Source organism: Amblyraja radiata, chromosome 26, assembly GCF_010909765.2.
Source record: "Amblyraja radiata isolate CabotCenter1 chromosome 26, sAmbRad1.1.pri, whole genome shotgun sequence".
Classification (NCBI taxonomy): domain Eukaryota; kingdom Metazoa; phylum Chordata; class Chondrichthyes; order Rajiformes; family Rajidae; genus Amblyraja; species Amblyraja radiata.
In genome coordinates, this window is record NC_045981.1 from 21,665,930 (window position 1) to 21,687,733 (window position 21,804).

General features: G+C 47.8%; 2 protein-coding genes across 2 annotated transcripts in view; one reads left to right on the forward strand and one right to left on the reverse strand.

The window, feature by feature from the left end:
• hid1 (HID1 domain containing) overlaps positions 1-2,886 on the forward strand; it is a 62,836-nt gene extending 59,950 nt beyond the window's left edge. The window contains exon 20 of the mRNA XM_033044482.1: positions 2,327-2,886. Coding sequence (XP_032900373.1) covers positions 2,327-2,390 — 64 coding nt within the window. The 3' untranslated portion in view covers positions 2,391-2,886. The remainder of the gene's footprint in view (positions 1-2,326) is intronic.
• Positions 2,887-7,080: 4,194 nt separating this feature from the next.
• otop3 (otopetrin 3) lies at positions 7,081-17,798 on the reverse strand. The gene is made up of 6 exons (XM_033043978.1): positions 17,486-17,798; positions 16,021-16,157; positions 14,589-14,647; positions 13,150-13,280; positions 9,453-10,375; positions 7,081-7,633 (listed from the first exon to the last, which is right to left on the reverse strand). The coding sequence occupies exons 1-6, from the start codon at positions 17,796-17,798 to the stop codon at positions 7,463-7,465; spliced, it is 1,734 nt and encodes a 577-aa protein (XP_032899869.1). The 3' UTR covers positions 7,081-7,462.
• Between the last annotated feature and the right edge of the window lie 4,006 nt (positions 17,799-21,804).

Below are 21,804 nucleotides of genomic sequence, written 5' to 3' on the forward strand. Positions count from 1 at the left end.
GATTTAATAGGAACCTGAGTAACAACTTTTTCACACAGGTATATGGGTGTATGGAACAAGCTGCCAGAGGAAGTAACTGAGGCAGGCACTATCACAACATTTAAAAGACCTTTGGACAGATACACGGATACAAGGTTTAGAAGGATATGGGCCAGGTAGGTGGGACTAGTGTAGATGGGGCATCTTGGTCTGTGTGGGCAAGTTAAGTCAAAGGACTCTGTTTACATGCTGTATGACAATATAAAATGATGAAAGGCATAGATGGGGTTTACAGCCCCTTTTTTACGAGGAGGAAATTTCAAAGACTAAAGAGCACAGTTTTGAGGTTAAAGGGTGAATGTTTGAAGGGGATGTGCGGGACAGGTTTTTTACACAGAGCAGTGGATGCAGATATGACAGTGGCTTTCAAGGGATCTGTAGATGGGCACATGGATAGCAGGGAATGGAGGGATATGTATGGATCATGTGTATGGATCACGTATATGGAACATGGAAGTGATTAGGTTAACTTGGCATCATTTTTGTTCCAGATGTTGTGGGCTGAATGGCCTATTCCTTTGTTGTACGTTTCTTTGTTCTAGCATCAACCTATCAGTCTCTTCAGATGTTCCTATAAGCTGACAATCACAGGCCTCTTGTGTGGCAGTCTGTGTGAAAGCCTTGCTCATATCTGGTTGGGGGGGGGGGTGATCAGCTGATTTTGCCGTGATCAAGACCGTGCAGTGCAAGTAGAAACTGTGACCAAAGTCATTGTGTCCCGTGCAATCTACTCCCAAACCTCTCTTCCTCTCTCATTGAACAGAATCATATGAGGCCATTTGGCCCAGCTGTGTGCTGGTTATGGAAGAGCTCTCCAGCCTAATGCCTCGCAGCCCAGGTGCAGCCTCAGTGCTGTGAGAATGGGGTGAAAGTCTCTGTCTCTCCCACCCTTTGGAAGGGGATACCAGGCACCAGTACTTCTGGGAGGAATATCTCTCCATCTCCCCTCAGATCTTTCTACCACTAAACTGATGACATTAAATCTCTACTCTCCTTCCCCTACTGAGTTTGGTCCTTCGGCCAAAGGTTTCAAAGGTCTTTTATTGTCACTTGTACCAATTAAGGTACAGTGACATTCGAATTACCATACAGCCATACTAAATGCTAAAACGAAGCAACAAGACACACAACTACATAAAAGTTAACATAAACATCCACCACAATAGATTTCCCACATTCCTCACTGTGATGGAAGGCAATAAAGTCCAACCTTCTTCCTCCTTATTCTCCCGCGGGTGGAGGTGATCGAAGCTCCTGCAGCCGACGGCGAAACCCCCGCGTCAGGGCGATCGAACCTCCCACGTCAGGGCGGTCGAAGCTCTCACGTCAAGGCGGTCGTAGCTCTTGCGGCTTGGTGCTGCTGAAGTCGATCGCTAACCAGGGACCGCGAACTCCATGATGTTAAAGTCCACAGGCCCCCGTGGTTGGAGCTCAGAGGTCGATCCCTGGCAAAGGGATCGCGAGCTCCACGATGGTAGATCGCAGGCTCCCGCGGTTGGAGCTCCCCAAGTCGGCCTCCAGCAGAGCCGGCAGCTCCACGGAGATACGATATGGAAAAAAACGCATCTCCGACGAGGTAAGAGATTAAAAAAAATTTCTCCCAACACTCCCACCCCCCACCCCCCCCACATAAAACAATCTAAAGGACACTAAAACATACATTTAACACATACTATAAGACAACAAAGAAGGAAGGGACAGACAGACTGTTGGCGAGGCAGCCATTGCTGGCGTCACCCGGTGGTCAGAAGCTTATAGTAGTCCTTCCTATATATGCTAACGAGGAACAACATAATGCCAAACCTCAATGAAGGCTACCTGTTGCGTCCTCTGCTCTTTCTACAACAGTCCCCGCTATGTTTTGGTGAATCTCCTCTGCACATGGTCTTGCATAATCACATATTTCCCACCATGTGGTGACCAGAACCCTAACCAGTGCTTCAACTATTACGCACAGTTCCATCAAAACCTCCCCCCCCCCGCCCTTGCCTCTCCTTTGTAAAATGCTGCTTAACCCACCCTTCATTTTGGATAGGTACACAAAATTGCTGGGGAAACTCAGCGGGTGCAGCAGCATCTATGGAGCGAAGGAAATAGGCGACGTTTCAGGCCGAAACCCTTCTTCAGACTTCATTTTGGATATCTGTCTTTTTAGATGCCTCAAGATTTTCTTTGGGGCATTTACCTTGTAAATGCAAGCTATTATTGCTGTTTCTTTGTGCCTTTACGATGTGAGCAATGAACATGTGAGTGTCACACTGACCTTTCTTTCTCTTTATTCCCACAGGAATGTCGACCCACCCATCTGGTATGACACAGACGTAAAGCTCTTTGAAATTCAACGGGTTTAAGGAACCAAAATGGATTTGTGCAAATATTTTGACCAAATATCTTCATTTTAATTCTCAATTCACTGGCTGGTTTCTGCCTTCTTTACCTACACTATTTGTTCCTACTTTTCATGTTTACTGCTGATGCTAACTGTGTGCTGGATCAGAGTGGTGGATCCCTGCTCCATCAGTGATCAGAGATGCCACCAGCCCAAGACAGCCCTCCAGCCCGAGTTACCCCCTCTCCACACGAGCGGTAGTCCGACAGCACTGGGCAGCCCCGTGCGAGTGACCAAGCTGGATCCTCGTCTGCCATTGCCCTTTGCTGGTCACAGTTCTCCCTGGACAATAGTTTTGCCACTACAGTTCATGAATGGCAGCAATTCAATGTCAAGAGTCAATAGACAATAGGGGCAGGAGTAGGTCATTCGGCCCTTCGAGCCAGCATCGCCATTCAATGTGATCATGGCTGATCATCCCCAATCAGTACCCCGTTCCTGCCTTCTCCCCATATCCCCTGACTCCGCTATCTTTAAGAGCCCTATCTAGCTCTCTTGAAAGTATCCAGAGAACCGGCCTCCACCACCCTCTGAGGCAGAGAATTCCACAGACTCGCAACTCTCTGTGAGAAAAAGTGTTTCCTCGTCTCCGTTCGAAATGGCTTAACCCTTATTCTTAAACTGTGGCCCCTGGTTCTGGACTCCCCCAATATCGGGAACATGTTTCCTGCCTCTGGCGTGTCCAAACCCTTAACAATCTTATATGTTTCAATAAGATATTCTCTCATCCTTCTAAACTCCAGTGTACAGGCCAGGGTGTTTAACTGTCATATGTATCGAAATGGAACAATTACATTCTTACTTGCAGCAGCACAACAGGTTTGTAAACAGTACTCAAAAGGCAGCATAAAAAAGAAAAAGTTCTATAAATAAAATAAACCCAACATCGTACAAAACAAAACAAAGGTCAAAGTCCCTTGTGCAACCAGGACAGTTCGAATTTTGGTTGGAGTTTGCAGTGTTCAATAGCCTGATGGTTAGTGGGAAGAAGCTGCACCCGAACCTGGAAGTCACAGTTTTCAGACTACTATACCTTCTTCCCGATGTCAGGAGTGAGATTAGAGTGTGCTGCTGCATTGTCCCTTGTTTCATTTAGCCTTATCACCACCGAAGCTCATGTCACTAGTGGCTGACCTGAACTGTGAGATGAAAACTCCACCAATTCCACACCACCAGTGTTTAAGAAGGAACTGCAGATGCTGGAAAATCGAAGGTACACAAAAAAGCTGGAGAAACTCAGCGGGCCGAAACGTTGCCTATTTCCTTCGCTCCATAGATGCTGCTGCACCCGCTGAGTTTCTCCAGCTTTTTTGTGTACCACACCACCAGTGGCTCTCCTCACATTACTGTGCCCAACCGTTGGAAGGGCACAGGCAATGACTGGTGCATTCCATGGCCCTTTCTTCCCCTTTCCCCTGTGCCCCACCTGGATTTGCACATATTTTTCCCTCCCCCTTGCCTTCCACCTATATTCCTTCCTCTAGATTAATAATTTTCAACTGTTCAATTCTTTCGTCTCACACCTTCTGTCTTTTCATCCCTGGCCTTTGTCCAACCATCTGCCCATCAAAACCCCCCCTCACCTGTATCCACATATTACTTGCCAGGCTTTGCCCCGTCCCTCCTCTCTTCCAGCTTTCTGCCTCCCACCCCACAATCAGTCTGAAGAAGGGTTCTGACTCAATGTCACCTATCCATGTTTTCCAGTGATGCTGCCTGGCCTGCTGAGTTACTTCAGTGATGTATCTTTTTTTTGTAAACCAGCATCTGCAATTTCTTGTTTCTGAGAGGAACACATTGTTTGGATGTTTGCATAGCTCAAGTGGATGTGGAATAGTTCCTCACAGACAGAGCCCACTCAAATCATTGAACCTTGGCTACGTGGCCCTGTTTTTTACCCTGAAGATAGACACAAAATACTAACAGGCGGCATCTCTGGACGACTTCTTCAGACTGGTCTCGACTTGAAACGTCACCCATTCCTTCTCTCCAGAGAGGCTGCCTGTCTCGCTGAGTTACTTCAACATTTTGTGCCTATCTTTGGTGTAAACCAGCATCTGCAGTTCCTTCCTACACATAATCACCTGCATTTACCCTGTTGTTTCACAGCTGTTTTCTTCCTTTTGAATTGTATTATTGTCTATCCCTCAACAGCCTTTCAATGTCGCATCTTTTGCGTAAAAGTCTCCTAATTTTCTGTTTGGTTTATTACCAATGATCTCAACATTGATGTTACGTATTTAACCTGTTTCTCTGTGAGTGAGATCCAAGTGACGACACTGCCCCTTAATTTCAATGCTGTATCCTGTTGTTCCATGTGAAATAGACAAACACTAACTACAATGTTAACACAAATGCTGAGACTGTTCTGAAATGCATTTATTGAAACCACTGCGTTCTATCTCTGGACATATTGCATGTTACATTTTCAGACCAGTCCCAGCTTACTCTTTCACAAAACATTTAGATTATCTAAATGTAGTTTTCGGTAAATTGTTGCAGGAACTGTTCCACCCAGCCATGTGCCTGCCTAGCGTGAGCAGGATAATACATGGTTGGAAGGTCCTTAGTTTCATTACTAGTTTATGTTGTCTGTTGGGTGTGATCCTCAGCTAGTGAGGCGAGGAACTGGTTCTGATTTATGTTCAGTAATTGGGTGCCACATTGGGTGTACATAATCGCTGCTGCACAGCGCCTTTGGGTGTCCCAGCCCCAGGAACGTGTGATTGGGGAGAGTAGAGGGAGCTTCACTCTGTGTGTAACCCGTGCCCTGGGACTGTGTGATGGCACAGTGCAGAGGGAACTCCACTCTGTCTAACCTATCTGTCCCTGCCCTGGGAAGTTTGAGAACACAAACAGCTGGAGTAACTCAGCAAGTCAGGCAGCATCTCTGGAGAAAAGGAATCTACCCCTCTCGACCCTCTATTCCTTTTCTCCAGAGATGCTGCCTGACACGCTGAGTTACTCCTACTTCTTGTCTATATCTTCGGTGTAAACCAGCATCTGCAGTTCCTTCCTGCACACTGAGAAGTTTAAATGCAGTCTCTGGCTGTCTGAAATGGAAAGTGCTCCATTCGTTGACATTAACATCCATTATCACACTATGATTTAAATGATTTTATTATGTTTCTACTTGGGAATTAGTTCATACATTGCACAGGAACTTTAACTGTGTTGTGTGTGTCTTTGTATTTAAAACTACTGAGTTATCTGAGTCTGGGCCTAATGATGTGATAGCACTTTAGAAAGTACTTTGTTATTATAATGTCAGGGATCTTAAAGGGGAAGGGTTCTCTACAGGTAACCACATTGAATTTACTTGCTTATAGAATTGCTTTTCTCTTTAAGGACCCAATATTGATCTATCTCTGTCTATTTTTGTTTGCCTGGTTACAGTCTTATTTATATTGTCTCTAAGTGGTGATATCTGTTCTCTTTATGTGAATTGTTTGCCAACTTGGTAATGTTTAAAACAATAAATTCTTCTGAGTGCATTGGAGTCAAAGAGTCCCTCTCGCTTGATCTGTGCTCAGTACATTGACACTTATTGCCACTGAAGGACATGCCATGTGGGCTGACCCACACTCCCAATTTTTCCACATGTTCTTTTCTGTCCTGTCTTCATTGACATCCAGAACTGCTGGCAGAGGGGAAGGCACCAGCGGTTAAGACTGGGCTGCATCTTATCCTGGATCTGTTCACCATCCTGAAATCACGCTGGCAGCGGTCTCGCTCTTCTATCTGACAATTGAGCCAACTCTCCAGGTTGCTTTTGCAATATTATTCAAGGGTTGGCTTGGTCAGTGTTGCTGATATGCCTATTTTTCTCATTATTCATTTTTACATACTAACGTGTAAAGCATTAGACAACATTTTATGGCATTTAAAAGAAGAACCAGTGCGTATTGGACACATAAAACTATCTCCTTCCCACCCCAAGCACTAAATAGGCACTTTCAGCAAAGTATATTTAGGAGTGATCTGGTAGAGGTTTCAGTTTCAGTTTAGTTTATTGTCACGTGTACCGAGGTACAGTGAAATACCTGTTGCGTGCTATCCAGTCAGCAGAAAGACAATACATGATTACAATCAATCCATTTACAGTGTATAGATACATGATAAGGGAATAATGTTTAGTGCAAGGTAAAGCTCGCAGTCCAGTCAAGGATAGTCCGAGCGACATCAAAGAGGTAGATAGTAGTTCCGCACTGTTCTCTGGTTGCGAGGTAAGATGATTCAGTTGCCTGATAACAGCTGGGAAGAAACTGTTCCTGAATCTGGTGGTGTGTGTTTTCTTGTGGACAGAGAGAAGGAAAATGTTCATCACTGTTGTACCTTTAGGACTTTCTCCCTAAGTCGGGACCTTGGAGGTTTGGTCATTCTGTACGTTAAGGGTACAGTAATTTTTTAGGTATTAAGGGGATAAAGAGATATAAGGTCAATGCAGATTACAGAAAGCGATCATCTTTTCACTGGACAGTGAGGAATCAGCCTGATCCACTCCTGCGACGAATCAGGTAGAGATTTACTGCAGCGAGGAATTGGATAGTGATCGACTCCAGCGAGGAATGCAACAGTAATTTACTGTGCTGTGGAATCCAACAGTGGCCTCCTCTGGTGGGGAATCAGGTAGAGATATACACAGTAGTGAGGGATCATGCAGCAATTCACTCTTTGGTGAGGAGCCAGACAATGGTCTATTCTTCAGTGAGCAATCTTCTCTATTGAGGAATCAGACAGTGATCAATTCTTCAAGGCTGAAGAATGAGTTATTTCCAAAAATGGACATGACGTATTTGTGGAATTGAGATATACTCTTCAATAATAAAGATTGAAGAATCAAGCAGCAGTTTAGCCTTGTCTGAGGTGAAGAAAGGGAATGGAGCAATGACTTACTTTTAGGTGATAAAATGTCGGCTGTTGGATGGTGAGTGGGCAATCAGAATGTGATGCAGTTTCCACCAGGAGAGAATAGGCTCCTCCAGGTGTTAAGTTTATCTTCAATAACTGGTCATCCACGTACAGTCGTAGAAATCAGGCAGAGAGGTAGATTTCCAGGAGATTGCCAGCAGAATGCATCCGATAAAAGACTCCCAAAGGTAGTCCAAAGTTTAGAATGGCAAACCAGACAGAAAACCCGTAGAACCGTTTCTCCAATCCATTTTCAAACTGGGGCTGCGCTCCAAATGCTGGCATAACCCATAGCTGCAGAGGAAATGAAATAATATTACTCAGCCTGTTGGGTGACCTGGGTCGGCTAATGCCAGTCAGGGCAAATTAGCAAAGTCTGATTGTTGCAGTAAAACTGAATGTGAACAAGCTGAGCAGTAACAGTACTTTAGTTTAGTTTAGAGATACAGCGCGGAAACACGCCCTTCGGCCCACTGGGTCCGTGCCGACCAGCGATCCCCGCATATTAACACTATCCGACACCCACTAGGGACAATTTTTACATTTACCACGCCAATTAACCTCAAAACCTGTATGTCTTTGGAGTGTGGGAGGAAACTGAAGATCTCGGAGAAATCCCACGCAGGTCACGAGAACGTACAAACTCCGTACAGACAGCACCCGTAGGATCGAACCCGGGCCTCCGGCGCTGCGCTACTGTGCAGCCATTGGATCAAGACAGTGTAATCAAGACTGATTTGAATTGTGTGATCAGGGAATGTATGTCGGCACAGCGTAAAGGTAACTGTTTAATGCATGCTGGCTTTATAATGATGATTCAGTGGGATGATGTTTGAGAACAATGCAGCTGATTCCATTGCATGCCGTGGAATGATAGAGAAAGATTTGCTCTGTGTCCAAGCCACATTAACTGCTTCTGTTACATTTGGTGGGGCACCATAGATGAAGATTTACAGTGAAACTACCAGGTTGTTAGGTGTTACAAGAGTTGAAAGATTATTTTCAAGCGAGAGTTAGATTTAGCACTTGGGGCTAAAGGAATCAAGGGATATTGGGGAAGGCAGGAACGGGGTACTGATTTTAGATGATCAGCCATGATCATATTGAATGCACCTGGCCCGACGGGTCGAATGGCCTACTGCACATATTTTCTATGTTACCAGGATTGCAGGTTAATTAGAACATTTGAGAATCGGAGGCTGAGGGAAGACCTGATAGAAATATAGCAAATTATGAGGCATAGAGAGAGTAGTCACAACCTTTTCCCCAGGATGGAATTGGCATATACTAGTGGGCATCGCCTTCAAGTCAGAGGAGGACAGATTAAAGGGTACGTACAGGGTAAGTTTTTTTGTTTTTTTTGTACAAGAGTATTAGGTGCCTGGAATGTGCTGCCAGCAGTCGGGGTGGAATCAGATATAATAGTGATGTTTAAGAGGCTTTTAAATAGACAGATGGACGTGTGGGGAAGGGAGGGATATGGATCATGTGCAAGAAGAAGAGTGGTGCAATTTGACATCATGGCCGACACAGACATTGTGGGGTGAGGGTCTGTTCTTGTGCTGTACTGTTCCATGTTTCAAAACATTTAAAAATATAATTACAGACTTAGCCAAAGGACATGGAACAGAAGTGATAAAGAATTGAGTCCAGTGACATTAATAAAATCAGATATTACATTTAAGATCCCACATGGCAGAAGCTGTCTATGTAAATTGCTTGGGTTAGGCGATAGCTGGATGGACTTGACTGTGTGGAGAGTTAAATTAATTCCGTAATTTTCAACTCATAGCGATTTGATTGCTTGAAAGAGCATGAAAACAGGCCCTTTGGCCCTCCACACCGACCATCGATCAAACAGAGACACAAAATGCTGGAGTAACGGAGGGTCAGGCAGCAACTCTGGAGAGAATGGATAGGTGAGGTTTCGGGTCAGAACCCTTCTGATCTAAACAGGGGTAAGTGCTGGCCAAGACTGTTGGGGGAATCCTTCCCTTCAAAGTAATGCAATTGGATGTTTACACACAGTCAAGGGACCAGTTAAAGGCAGCACTTGAAGGGGAACCTGTGGGGAGAATGCCAGAAATGAGGAAAGGAGATCGGACTAACTTACGATAAGGTTGGACATGATCATAAACATCGAGATCTCCTTCAGGAATTTTCGTTTCCAGTTGAGCGTGTTGGTGGATTGTGGGGCTGGGGGAGCGAGTTTTCTGGAGTTTAGGTCAGATGAGCCATCTGGTGGGTCATCTGTATCATTCTGCTCAGCAGACACATCCGCCTGGTCATTTACTGTTGCTTCCGTGGGTTCTTGGAACATTTCTGAGGACAGAGATCCTTGCTCCTTGAGGTTCTGAAGGTTGATGGTGGAATCTTTACCACAAGCCCCGACAAAGCTTAAGCAAAGGTCCTCCGGAGCGCTCTGCCGGTGCAAGCCCTCAATGATGAAGAGGTTCTGCAGGATGTGTTCGATGATTATGAGTAAGGAGTAGACAAGGTTGAGGAGATCCATGGACCGTCCGGAGCGGGTGGACACAATGGCCACGATGGAGAAGTACGAGATGCACAGCTGTCCGAGCGCAGCGACCTGCAGCAAAACCACGTCCAGGCTGCGGCTTGGGTTCTCCATGCAGTCGACCTCTCTCTCTTCCCACCTGTGAACAGCTAATGCAGCCAGAGAGCAGAGAGACATGACGGAGAGCAAGACGATGTGGAAACTGTAGAACTGGATGAAGGGGGCGGGCTGCGTGGGGTCCCCGGAAACCTCAATCTGATACAGGACGAAGATAAACAAGCCGATGATTATCGCCACTACACCCAGCAGAGGTCCCAGAACAAGCCCGTAACCTCTGAACCTGTGGCTTGTATGTGGTCCATGGTGGTTGATGGTCCTTCCGACATTGGTCCACATGATGTAAAGCATAGTAGAAGAAATGAGGCAATACTCTATGGAAAAGGGGTACATGATAACAATGCCCCTCTGAAATATGGTGCAGAGTTCCCCCTGGCACTGGAAATCCGAGATATTCTCGATACCTGCAGAGACAAAGTGCATGTGCCGAACATTATATGGTTTTTATTACTTTCATCATGCAAAGACAATGCTGAGAATAAACACAAACCCGTCCCGTTCACTGATCCGTACACTCGATCTGACCCATGCGCTGATCCATACACTGATCAGAACACTGTGGTTGACAGAATCATTGGTGGTTATGAGTTGGTGAGCAGCAGTGAGATAGAACACCTGGCTGAGTGGCGTCACAACATCTCGCTTAATGTCAACAAGACTAGGGAAGCGATTATTAACTCCAAAAAAGGGGAAATTGGAAGCCCCCCGCACCAGTTTTTACTGGTGAGTCATGGTGGAGAGAGTTAGCAGCCTATTCCCAGGCATTAATATCTCAGACCCCAGCATACAGATGCAATCGAGAAGTAGAATTGCAATACCTCTATTCTCTTCAAAGTAGATAGAGATTTGGCATATCACTATTACCAACCTTTGGAGAAACACTGTAGAAAATATCACGACAGGTTGCATCTTGGCCGAGTACGGCATTTCCAACACACAGGAACGCAAGATGCAGAAAGCGGTGGAGTCAGCCTGGTTCTATCACGGGCACAGCCCTCTCCTCCATTGAAAGCATCTATATGAGACGTTGCCTCAAGAAGGCGGCACCTATCATCAGGATCCCCACCTTCCAGGCCATGCCCTCTTCTCACTGCTACTGTCGGGGAGGATGCACAGATGCTGAAGTCCCACACAAACAAGTTCAGGAGCAGCTACTTTCCTCCAACTATCAGGTCCACTCGAACCCTTCCTCGGCAACAGAACACTACAGCCCATCTCTTGCATTAGTCCGCACTTTTGCTTTTTTCCAATTGCAGTCAACTTTATTTTAGATTTTTGAGTGTAATGTATCTATATTTGGTTTTGTGTATTTGTCAATCCATGTGCTTGTGTTACTGCTGAAAGATTTTGCATTGTACCTGTGACCCGTCCCGTACGCTGGCCCATCCCGTACACTGGCCCGTCCCGTACACTGGCCCGCCCCGTGCACACTGACCCGTCCCCGTACACTGGCCCGTCCCCGTACACTGGCCCATCCCGTGCGCACTGGCCCATCCCGTACACTGACCCATCCCATACACTGGCCCGTCCCGTACACTGACCCGTCCCGTACACTGACCCGTCCCGTACACTTTTTTTATTTTTATTTATTTATTTATTTATTTTTTAAATCAAAAATATTTATTCAAATATTAAAATACGAACAAATATGCTCAGCAACTGCTAAACAATTATATTGCAATCCTTGTCAAGGATACATTCAACCCCCCTCGGTGCCCAGCGGTCCCGGAACTCCCTCAGGGTGCCCGTAGACAGGGCGTATTCCCTTTCCATCCGCACCCGGGCACGGACGTATCCCCGGAAAAGGGGCAGGCAGCTGGCTCGGGTAGAGCCCTCCACCGTCTGGCGCCGTGACTCGCGGATGGCCAGCCCCGTCCCGTACACTGGCCCGTCCCGTACACTGACCCGTCCCGTACACTGGCCCGTCCCGTACACTGGCCCGTCCCGTGCGCACTGACCCGTCCCGTACACTGGCCCATCCCGTACACTGACCCGTCCCGTACACTGGCCCGTCCCGTACACTGACCCGTGCCTACCTGCTGAATTATCCCAACTAGTACAAGCTTCGTTACACTTGATCCTGGTCTTCCCATACACAGAAACACAGTCTTCTCATTAGGCTCATCAAAGCCATACATTCCTGGCCATTGTAGAAGGCAGATGTTGGTAACTGGGAGCTAGGCTTGTGTTTATTGGCAATGTAGCCTGGTTGGTAAACAGCGGCCAGAGTTGCCGGTGATCCTGTTCTGCACTGGGGTGAGTGATTCTGAGATTGCTGTGGTCTGGAACTTTAATTATCAATTCCATTCCGAGTCTAACCTATGGTCTCTGGCCTCTCACTCTGCATGAACAAGCCCACTGTAAGATCAAGCAGCTGCACCACATTTTGACTAAGCACACAACAACCCTTGGGACTCCACACTGAACTCAATGATAGTAGTCTTTTCCACTTTATATCAGACTATCCTGCTATAATGATAGGCCACCAACCTTAAACATTAAAAAACACAAAGTGCCGGAGTAACTCAGCAGGTCAGGCAGCATCTCTGGAGAACATAGATAGGGGTGGTGTTTGAAAGTCGGGGCACAGTCTAAAGAGGATACTGACCCGAAATGTCACCGATCCATGTTTTCCAGATGCCGCCAGACCCGCTGCGTTACTGCGGCACTTTGTGTCCTTTTGTGTAAACCAACATCTGCAGTTCCTTATTTCTGCAGCCTGAAACATTAACTCTGTCCGTCCCCCCCCCCCCCCCCCCCCCCCCCCCCCCCCCCCCCCCCCCCCCCCAAGATGCTGCTTGACCTGCGGAGCAGTTCCAACATCTGCAGCTTTACTTGTAAGAAACTTTGAGGCTCTCTGGAGGTGTGAAGGCCTTATATAAATGTACATAACTGCCTTCAGAGTGTGAACTCCAGATTCGGTACATGCATCACTGCGAACTATGGAGTGAAGATATGAACGGAAGCAACTCTCTTCATCATCCCCTCCCCCCCCCCGCCCCCCTCCCCCCCGAAACAGAGCACTGGGATTTACAATCTGCACCTTTCACATGAGCTCCCGACTGGGTCACATAATAAGTAAGCGGATTATTTGTGCTGTTCTGCATAAAACCCAAGCTGTGAAGGAAGTGGTGGGTGTACATAGGGAAAGGTGCTGCCCAACAGCATGATTTGGTACCTGTGAGCTGTGAGCTGCTCCCATTGTGCGGGGCCTGCTGTTCAACCTCTAATTCCTTGTGAACAGAGTCATCAGTGACTGCAGTCATCCACATTATCAGGTTGGTGCCCAAGGTCACCATCAGTCCACACCTAGGCAGGAGAGGGAAAGCAAGACAGAGACTGTACACGTAAGATTTTACAAAGGCACCTGCAACCTTTTGTTAGCTGAAGGCTGAGGGCATTGTAGAATGGTGCATGAATCCCTGGGATTGTAAAGTAATCTCACTAACACTTGCATCAGATGGCAGAAAATTCATATGGGCACTTACAGAAAAATGGTAGGTGTACTTAACTGTAACAAAGCTGTGTATAAGCTTCCAAAACCCAATCCCATGCATTTTAATATGTTACTGACAATTGATTTTAATTCAATACATTTTGGTTTGATACCTTCTAAACTAGGTGTAGTTCACTGTAGATGACCTTGAATGGATATTGGTGGCCAGTGACTGAAGTCCCAGAGGGAAGAGGGATTCCTCCCCTGGGAACCTGGTGATACATTTGAGAATTTTTGCATGGAGTCAGAAGATGTGGGTGATGTACTCAGCTAATATTCCGGGAGTGATTTGAGATCAAAAAGGAGATGATTTGGATCTCATGAAAAACATTAAAGTGGATAAATCCCCAGGGTCTGGGGATCTATCCAGGTTGTTAAGGGAGGCAAGAGAGGAGATTTCAGATCTAGGTAGGGTCTAGCGAGGGGTGGGTGCCTGGAACACACTGCCTCGGGTTGTTGAAGCAAATACAAAAAAATGGAATTTAAGAGGCAGAGGAGAGATAGATTTACATCTCCGAATAAAGATTTGAAAATTTCTCTTTTAAGGGTCTTTTGCTCCTATTTCTACTTTCCACTTTTTTTTCCCTTATACACACACTTCACGTTTTTCTATTTTCTACTATCTATTTTTCCTCTTTTTCTCTTCTCCAATTTTTTTTTTTTTCCCTTCTTCTTGTCTTTCTTATTTTCTTTTCAAAAACATAAAACTAGAGGTTGTACATAGAATGTATAATTATGTTATGACATAGTTGGCACCTAAAATTAGGTCCCACTGTATTGTTTTGTATTGTACTAACTTCTAATAAAATAAATAAAACAAAAACAAAAAACAAACAAAAAAAAACAAACAAAAAATAAGAGACAGAGATTAACTTGGCACTGTGTTCGACATGAACATTATTGGCTGTTCCTGATCTGCATTGTTTACATTGTATAACAACTGTCATGAAAGGAATTATCTGCAAGTGACTGTTATTAACCAATGCTTAGCATCACTAGTTGAACCTACATAAACTCAGAGGAAGTATTGCACTGCTCCAGTCCCAGGTCTATGTTAACCTGCTTGGACTGCCTGTCTTCCCTTGAAATATTAATCATCAAATGACGTTGTTCCAACCTACCTGGTGGCATCTCGGTGCACGTGGAGGCAGTCTCTCGAGTGAAACCATAATAAGAATGTCTGAAAGCAATGAGATTATTGGAAAGTTCATATTCCCCGGCGACCTTTAGAGTGACATTGAACAAATTGATAAATTTTTCTTTAACTTCTCAAGATTGACCCTGATCTTTCTGTGACTGTGGCACGCTTCAGATTCGTACTGTACACGGAGGTGCTCAATTGGATGATGAGAGAGATGGGATTGAGATTAGTTGTCTTGTGGGTACAGAAAACGAACCTTTACTGCCATGTATGCATATCTCCTCTGTGCCGAGGATGGTGCTCCTTTGGACTTAGAGGGAATGTGCACCTGTCGGCCCAGCGAATGGATGACAAAGCTGTGGGCTCACTCCCATCTAGAATGTGTCCATTCAGACATTGGTGAGAACTTCACCAAATTACTGAATGGGATTCACACTCAGGACTGGTCTATTCACTCTCCTGGCACTCGGGTGGGATCAGGGGTTGGGAACGTCAGGAGAGGGCAGTGAGTTATAATGTTCACATAACTTATTCAGGTTTTTTCAGAAGAGATTAGGCATCCTTGCCCTGCCTGGCCTCTGCTTGACTTCAGTCTCAGCAATGTGGTTGACTCTCAGCCAGCCCCCAATGCAGCCCACAGGTCTCTCAGTTCTGGGCCTTCTGGGATGGGCAATAAATGCTGGTCATTAGTCAGACCATTGGAATGCTGCCTGGATTAGAGGCTATTAGTATAAGAAGTGGTTGGACAAACTTGTTTTTATTTCTCTGGAGTTTTGGATGTTAACGGGAGACTTGATAGAAGTATATTTACAAGTATGTTGCGAGGACTCGAGGGCCTGAGTTATAGGGAGAGGTTGTGCAGGTTAGGACTTGTTTCCTTCGAGTGCAGGAGGATGAGTGGTGATGTTGTAGAGGTGGACAAGTTCATGAGGGGTATATATAGGGTAAATAATAATAATAATAATAATACATTTTATTTTTGGGCGCCTTTCAGGAATCTCAAGGACACCTTACAGAGATTAACATGAATAAAAAACATATAATCAGACTATTTTACTACTTAGGGGAATCAAGAACCAGAGGACAAAAACTTAAGAGGAGAGAGAAGAAAGATTTAATAGGAACCTAAAGGGCAACTTTTTCATACAAAGGGTGGTAGGTATATGGAATGAGCTGCCAGAGGAGGTAGTTGAGTCAGGTACTATCACAACATTTAAATGACATTTGGACAGGAACATGAATAGGAAAGGCGTAGAAAGGATATGGGCCATACACAGGCAGGTGGACTGGTGTAGATGGGGCATCTTGGTGGGCATGGGCTTGTTGGACCAAAGAGCGTATTTCTATGCTGTAAGACTCTACATAACTGGAAGCCTGCGCTGTTACACTAACTGAAGTGCCAGAGGTCTCACCTGAGTGCTGATGAAGATCGCTTCCACAATGGGGTAAACAACCTTCACGGTGCGGGCACCACCCTTGAACTGAAGGTAGTATCCCACCTTGAAAGCATCAAGCAGAATAGTGCAGACTCCAAACAGCAGCACCGCCCCTGAAGTCAAACGCAAAACATGACGTTATTTGGAGCAAAGCGGAAGATGCTTCAAATCGGAAACAAAATCAGAAAATGCTGCAGCATTCAGCAGGTCAGGCAGCTGCTTTGGGGAGAGAACCAGCGATAACATAATATATAGTTGGGCAAGCAGAATATTCTGTTCACAAAGCGAATATGAGTGAGATCCAAACATTTCCTCCTTCGGAAGCAATTTAATTTAAGGACTGGACTGACGACATTGTTCAGATTGCTATCCCATTGGATAGATGAATGGGTTGGACAGGTTGGTGTGTGATTGGATTGATGGATGGAGAGGTTTGATTTGTTTATCTTCAATCTTCATATCCTCACTATGTCACAGAAAAGCTGATACAACCTCTTTGAATTATTGAACTGCAGGTAATACAGCTGCCAATTAGGACAAAATAAGATCCCACAAATCGCATCGAGTCAAACAATAGCAAGTGTTAATGATTTTGCCCAGACCGCTCTTCTCTTCCAATCTCACCAAGAGATCTTGCGGGAGAACCGGCAGGTTTCAGTACCACGGCTCATTTGAAGCTGGCGCCTCCAGCAGCGCTCGCTGGGAGTGATAGCCCAGGTTATGCGTTGGAGCCTCGGAAATAGAAATAAACCTTCAGGCTAAACAGAGCCAGAGACTGACCTGGGCTGGCTACCGAGTTACTGGTCGAGGACAGTCATTGAGTAAGCCAGTCACAGCTACTCATTCAGACTTGAGGACAGGGCAAAGATGAAGACTGCTCCTGAACAAATTAATTGAAGGGACTTTCCATCCACAGAGTAAAGGCCGGGCCGTTACACTACAGGAAGGATGTGGTTGTGATGGAGAGAGGGAGAGCCGAGGAGATTCACCAGGATGCCTTGGCTGGGCTTATTTTTCCTGGTGCGAAGATGGCTGAGGGGGTGACTTGATGTAACATTATGAGAGGTGCAGTTAGGATCGATAATCAGAATCCCCCCCCCCCCCGTGTACGGGTATCAAAAACACAAAGGCACTGGTTTAAGGTGAGAGGGCGGAGTTTTAAAGGTGATCGGAGGTGTACGAATTGTGGTTGAACAAGTTTGTAGTGTAAAAATTGTCCAGTATCAATACAGCGGTTGGCATCTGAACTCGCTTCCAGAGGAGGTGCTGGAATCAGATACAACCACAATTTAGACATTTAAACGGGGAAAGAAAAGAAGGATAAGCAGCTAGTGTAAGCAAAGGGGATTAGTGTAGATGGGTAGAAAGGGCGCGGTGGGCCGAAGGGCCTGTGTCAGCCCTGTGCCGCTCTGACCGTGTTCGCGGTTTTGGATGCACTGACCTCGGAGCCAGATGGCGCCGGCGTGCAGGTCTCGGTGAGGGACGAGGGGGACGGCCAGCCGGTGGAAGGTCATCCAGCCCACGGCCAGAGCACTCAGCGCCATGAGCAGGAGCAACACGTTGGTGCCCGACACGGACTCTCGGTTGAAGATGGAACTGAGGACCAGGGCAGATCCCAGGAAGAGGATATTCACAGCCAGCAGCCCGGACAGCAGCTGCCCGCGTTTCTCCGCGGGCCCCTCGCTGGCCGTTCCCGCACCCTCCAGCGGCAGCTTCTCCGGCCCGCTCGCCTCCACCTCGTCTGCGTTCACCATCCTCCCGGACCAGCCTTCCTCTTCCTGGCGCCTGAAACAAACCCGCTCACATCAGTCCCCAGATTCCTCCTCTCCCGCCCCCGGGCTCCGCAGCCGATTGCGGGAGAGAGTCCTCGCTCCCCCGGCTGAGCGGCTTCTTGCACCCCGCTCCCCCGAGCTCGCCCTCGGCCTGTGAACCCCGGGCCGGACGGCTCAGTACCGTCACCGCCCAGGGACCTTTCCTGCAATGGGGGGGGGGGGGGGGGGGGGGGGGGGGGGGGGAGAGTGGGAGGGAGAAATGAGGGGATAGGATCTAAGGAGACCGGAGGAGAGGGAAGGGAAGGGAGCTGGGTGAAGAGTGCGGGAGGCGAGAACAAAAGGGAGAACGCTCAGAGTCCACCCTTTACCCCACCTCATCCAACCACCTTTGTTGAACGTTCCTCGCTACCTTTGCTTATTGATACTGAATCAAGGGAAGGAACTCTGCTTCACGGTGTATAGTCCATGTCGCCACCACTCTATATTCTGCGAGGCCTTGCTTCGTGTTCCCCCCCTCGCTTTCCCCACACTACCCGGCGAGTCCTCTTCCCCGGGTCCCGGAGGCCGAAGCTACTCAACTCAAGCAAGGGGGAGAACGGAAACCAACCCAGTACCTCCTTGATAGGGGGGCGACTGCGGATTCTAGTTTGTACCGAAGATAGACACAAAGTTCCGGAGTAACCCAGCGGGTCAGGAATCATCTCTGGAGAAAAAGGATGTCGCACTGACGCGAGAGAGGGTTGGACCTGCCATGGTCAACATGTACAACCAGGGACATATTGCAGGTCCTTTTCTCCAGAGATTCTGCCTGACCCGCTGAGATACTCCAGTACTTTGTCTATCTTTAGCACCTCCTTGAGATACGCTGAGCCCGGAGCAGAGATGGGACCAACACAGAGACCGTCAGACGGAAACCACCCCGACAGCACAACACATGTCAAACTTCACCGAGAGTCGAGGCGCATGGCGTCGGGCAATGAGGCAGCGCGGTTGTGAAGGCCAGGTCTTTACCCGCTCAGTGGAAAGTCACGTCGATCCACTCCGCTGGGATCCAACTGCTTGTTGCTAGCTGATTGTAATGGTCCCTGTGAAAGGGGGTTGGAGAGTCGCCAGGGACCGCACCTCGCCTCTGCTCAGATCAACGAGTCCAAGCGGCAGTTATCGATCTGTGAATCCGAGCGCAAAAACCTGGAGTCAGCATCAAAGTGAGTTTCCACAGCGGTGGCCGCGCCCTCTCCCAGCCTCTCAATTATGACTGAACTGCTTTAGCCAACCAGTCAGATACATAACTTAATAGAATGAATAAAGCAAATCTTGTCATATTACATCGTGGAACACTGGAAGCGGGAACGGCGCAGGCCCCCTGCACGGTGCAGGGATGTGTCAGTGGGCCGAGTGGTCCGAGTCTCATCCGTTCCCAACGTGAACCAGCCGGCGACCTCCTCCTTGGTCAGGTCCAGTGCAGGGAGAACCCCACATTTAGCCCAATATCTGCATGCAAAGCCTGCCCCAGAGTGGCCTGTTACTGGTTTTGAGCTCATGTGCCTTTGTACCGCCCTGCTCTCCATTTCTACCCACTCTCCACTACGGAGGGAGGGTCTCATCGGTTTTCCTTCAGGACCTGGTGGGAGGTTGTTCCACAGCAGAATCCACGTGGGATGGGGTTCGCTGTCTACTGTGGACATCGGCCAGTGGTCTGAATTACAGGACACGAAGCAGATCACCAACACAAAGACATATGGTAAATGTGACAGAGGTTGATTAGAGCAGTCTGTGAATAATTAGTCGGAGCTGTTTGTTTATAAATTAATTTTTAATACCTGTATCCATTTGAAAGGACAATAAAGTAATTTAGAGTATCGGGAACAGCGAATGCAGCTGGAATAAGCGCCAAGCAACCTGCAACATAAAACTCTGTCACTTCGTCCAGGGCCAAGCCTCTCCCCGGCTAAGGGGAGGAGTTTGAATGGAGTCGAGGGGGGAGGTGAAGGGACAGGTGTTGCATTTCTTGCGGTTGCAACGGAAAGTGCCCGGGGAGGGGGTGGTGCGGGAGGGAAGGGAAGAATTGACGAGGGAGTTCCGGAGGGAGCGGTCTTTGCGGAAGGCAGACATGGGGGGAGATGGGAAGATGTGGCGAGTGGTGGGGTCACGTTGGAGGTGGCGGAAATGGCGGAGGATTATGTGTTGTATTTGGCGGCTAGTGGGGTGAAAGGTGAGGACCAGAGGGACTCTGCCCTTGTTGCGAGTGCGGGGATGGGGAGAGAGAGCAGTGTTACGGGGTATGGATGAGACCCTGGTGTGAGCCTCATCTATGGTGGCGGAGGGGAATCCCCGTTCCCTGAAGAACGAGGACATTTCCGATGCCCTGGTGTGGAATGTCTCATCCTGGGAAGACCCAAGCAGTCGTTCCAGGTGCGACAAAGGTTCACCTGTATCTCCTCCAACCTCATCTACTGCATCCGCTGCTCTAGATGTCAGCTGATTTACATCGGGGAGACCAAGCGTAGGTTGGGCGATCGTTTCGCCGAACAACTCCGCCCAGTCCGCAATAACCTACCTGAACTCCCGGTGGCTCAGCACTTCAACTCCCCCTCCCATTCCCAATCCGACCTCTCTGTCCTGGGTCTCCTCCATTGCCAGAGTGAGCAACAGCGGTAATTGGAGGAACAGCACCTCATATTCCGTCTGGGGACCTTGCGTCCATATGGCATTAACATTGAATTCTCCCAATTTTGCTAGCCCTTGCTGTCTCCTCCCCTTCCTTAACCCTCTAGCTGTCTCCTCCCACCCTCCCATCCGCCCGCCCTCGGGCTCCTCCCCCTCCTCCCCTTTTCCTTCTTTCTCCCACCCCCCATCAGTCTGAAGAAGGGTTTCGGCCCGAAACGTCGCCTATTTCCTTCGCTCCATAGATGCTGCTGCACCCGCTGAGTTTCCCCAGCAATTTTGTGTACCCTCTCCCCGGCTAAGTCAGGTTTGTGTAGAATCACAGTGACAGATACCGGCGCGATAAACCCCTGACAACTTGGCTCCATGCCTTTTGGGTCACATTTGGTCATTTCATGGTGGCTGTACTGAGAGATTTGAGTGTGGGTGGGGATGACGTGGGTAGGGAGCGGGGAGGGTGTGGAGCAGTAGGGAGTGGTTTTATTGGAGGGATGTAGGTGAGGAGGGGTGTGTGGGAGGAGGTGTGGAGTGGAGGGGACTGATAAGTGGTATGGGTGGGCATGGCAGTGGGTGGAGAGTGGTCTGGGGGTGGTGTGTGAGTGGGGAGGGGAGGGGCTGGGTGGGGAGTGGTGTGGGTGTGGTATGGATTTGGGAGCCATTCAGGGACCTGTCTCCGTGTCCCCACATGAGCTGTGTCCCAGCCAACCCAGTTGCCTGGGTCACTGCTCATCTGCCTCACCACAACCAGGAGCCTTCCTTCCTCAGGCACCCACACTGGTGGCACCATCGGCCTGCCACCTCCCTTTGGAGCATGAAGGACCTGTTTCCGCGCTGCATCTCTAAAGTCTAAAGGCCAGACCATAGAGATTGACAATGGGCTGAATAGACATGAGAAACATCTAAGATGTATGTTTAATAACAGTTTTATTCAACAAATACAAGCTTGTAACTCAAATACAAACCCCTTTGCATTACTTGGCATATTTAGACAATAGACAATAGGTGCAGGAGTAGGCCATTCGGCCCTTCGAGCTAGCACCGCAATTCAATGTGATCATGGCTGATCATCCACAATCAGTACCCCGTTCCTGCCTTCTCCCCATATCTCCCCTGACTCCGCTATCTTTTATTTGTCATTCATGTTCTATCATCCACCTCTTTGGCCATCCAGCGGTGAATAGTTTACCTGCAGTTTGGCCGGAGTTGGATCACAGAGTGCAGGCTCTCAACTGCCGACCTTTCCCTGGGTATGATGACATGCATCATCAAAGTGATGTGGAAACCGTGGCAAAGGAGGTGGTGCAGGCATCTGGGATCAAATGAT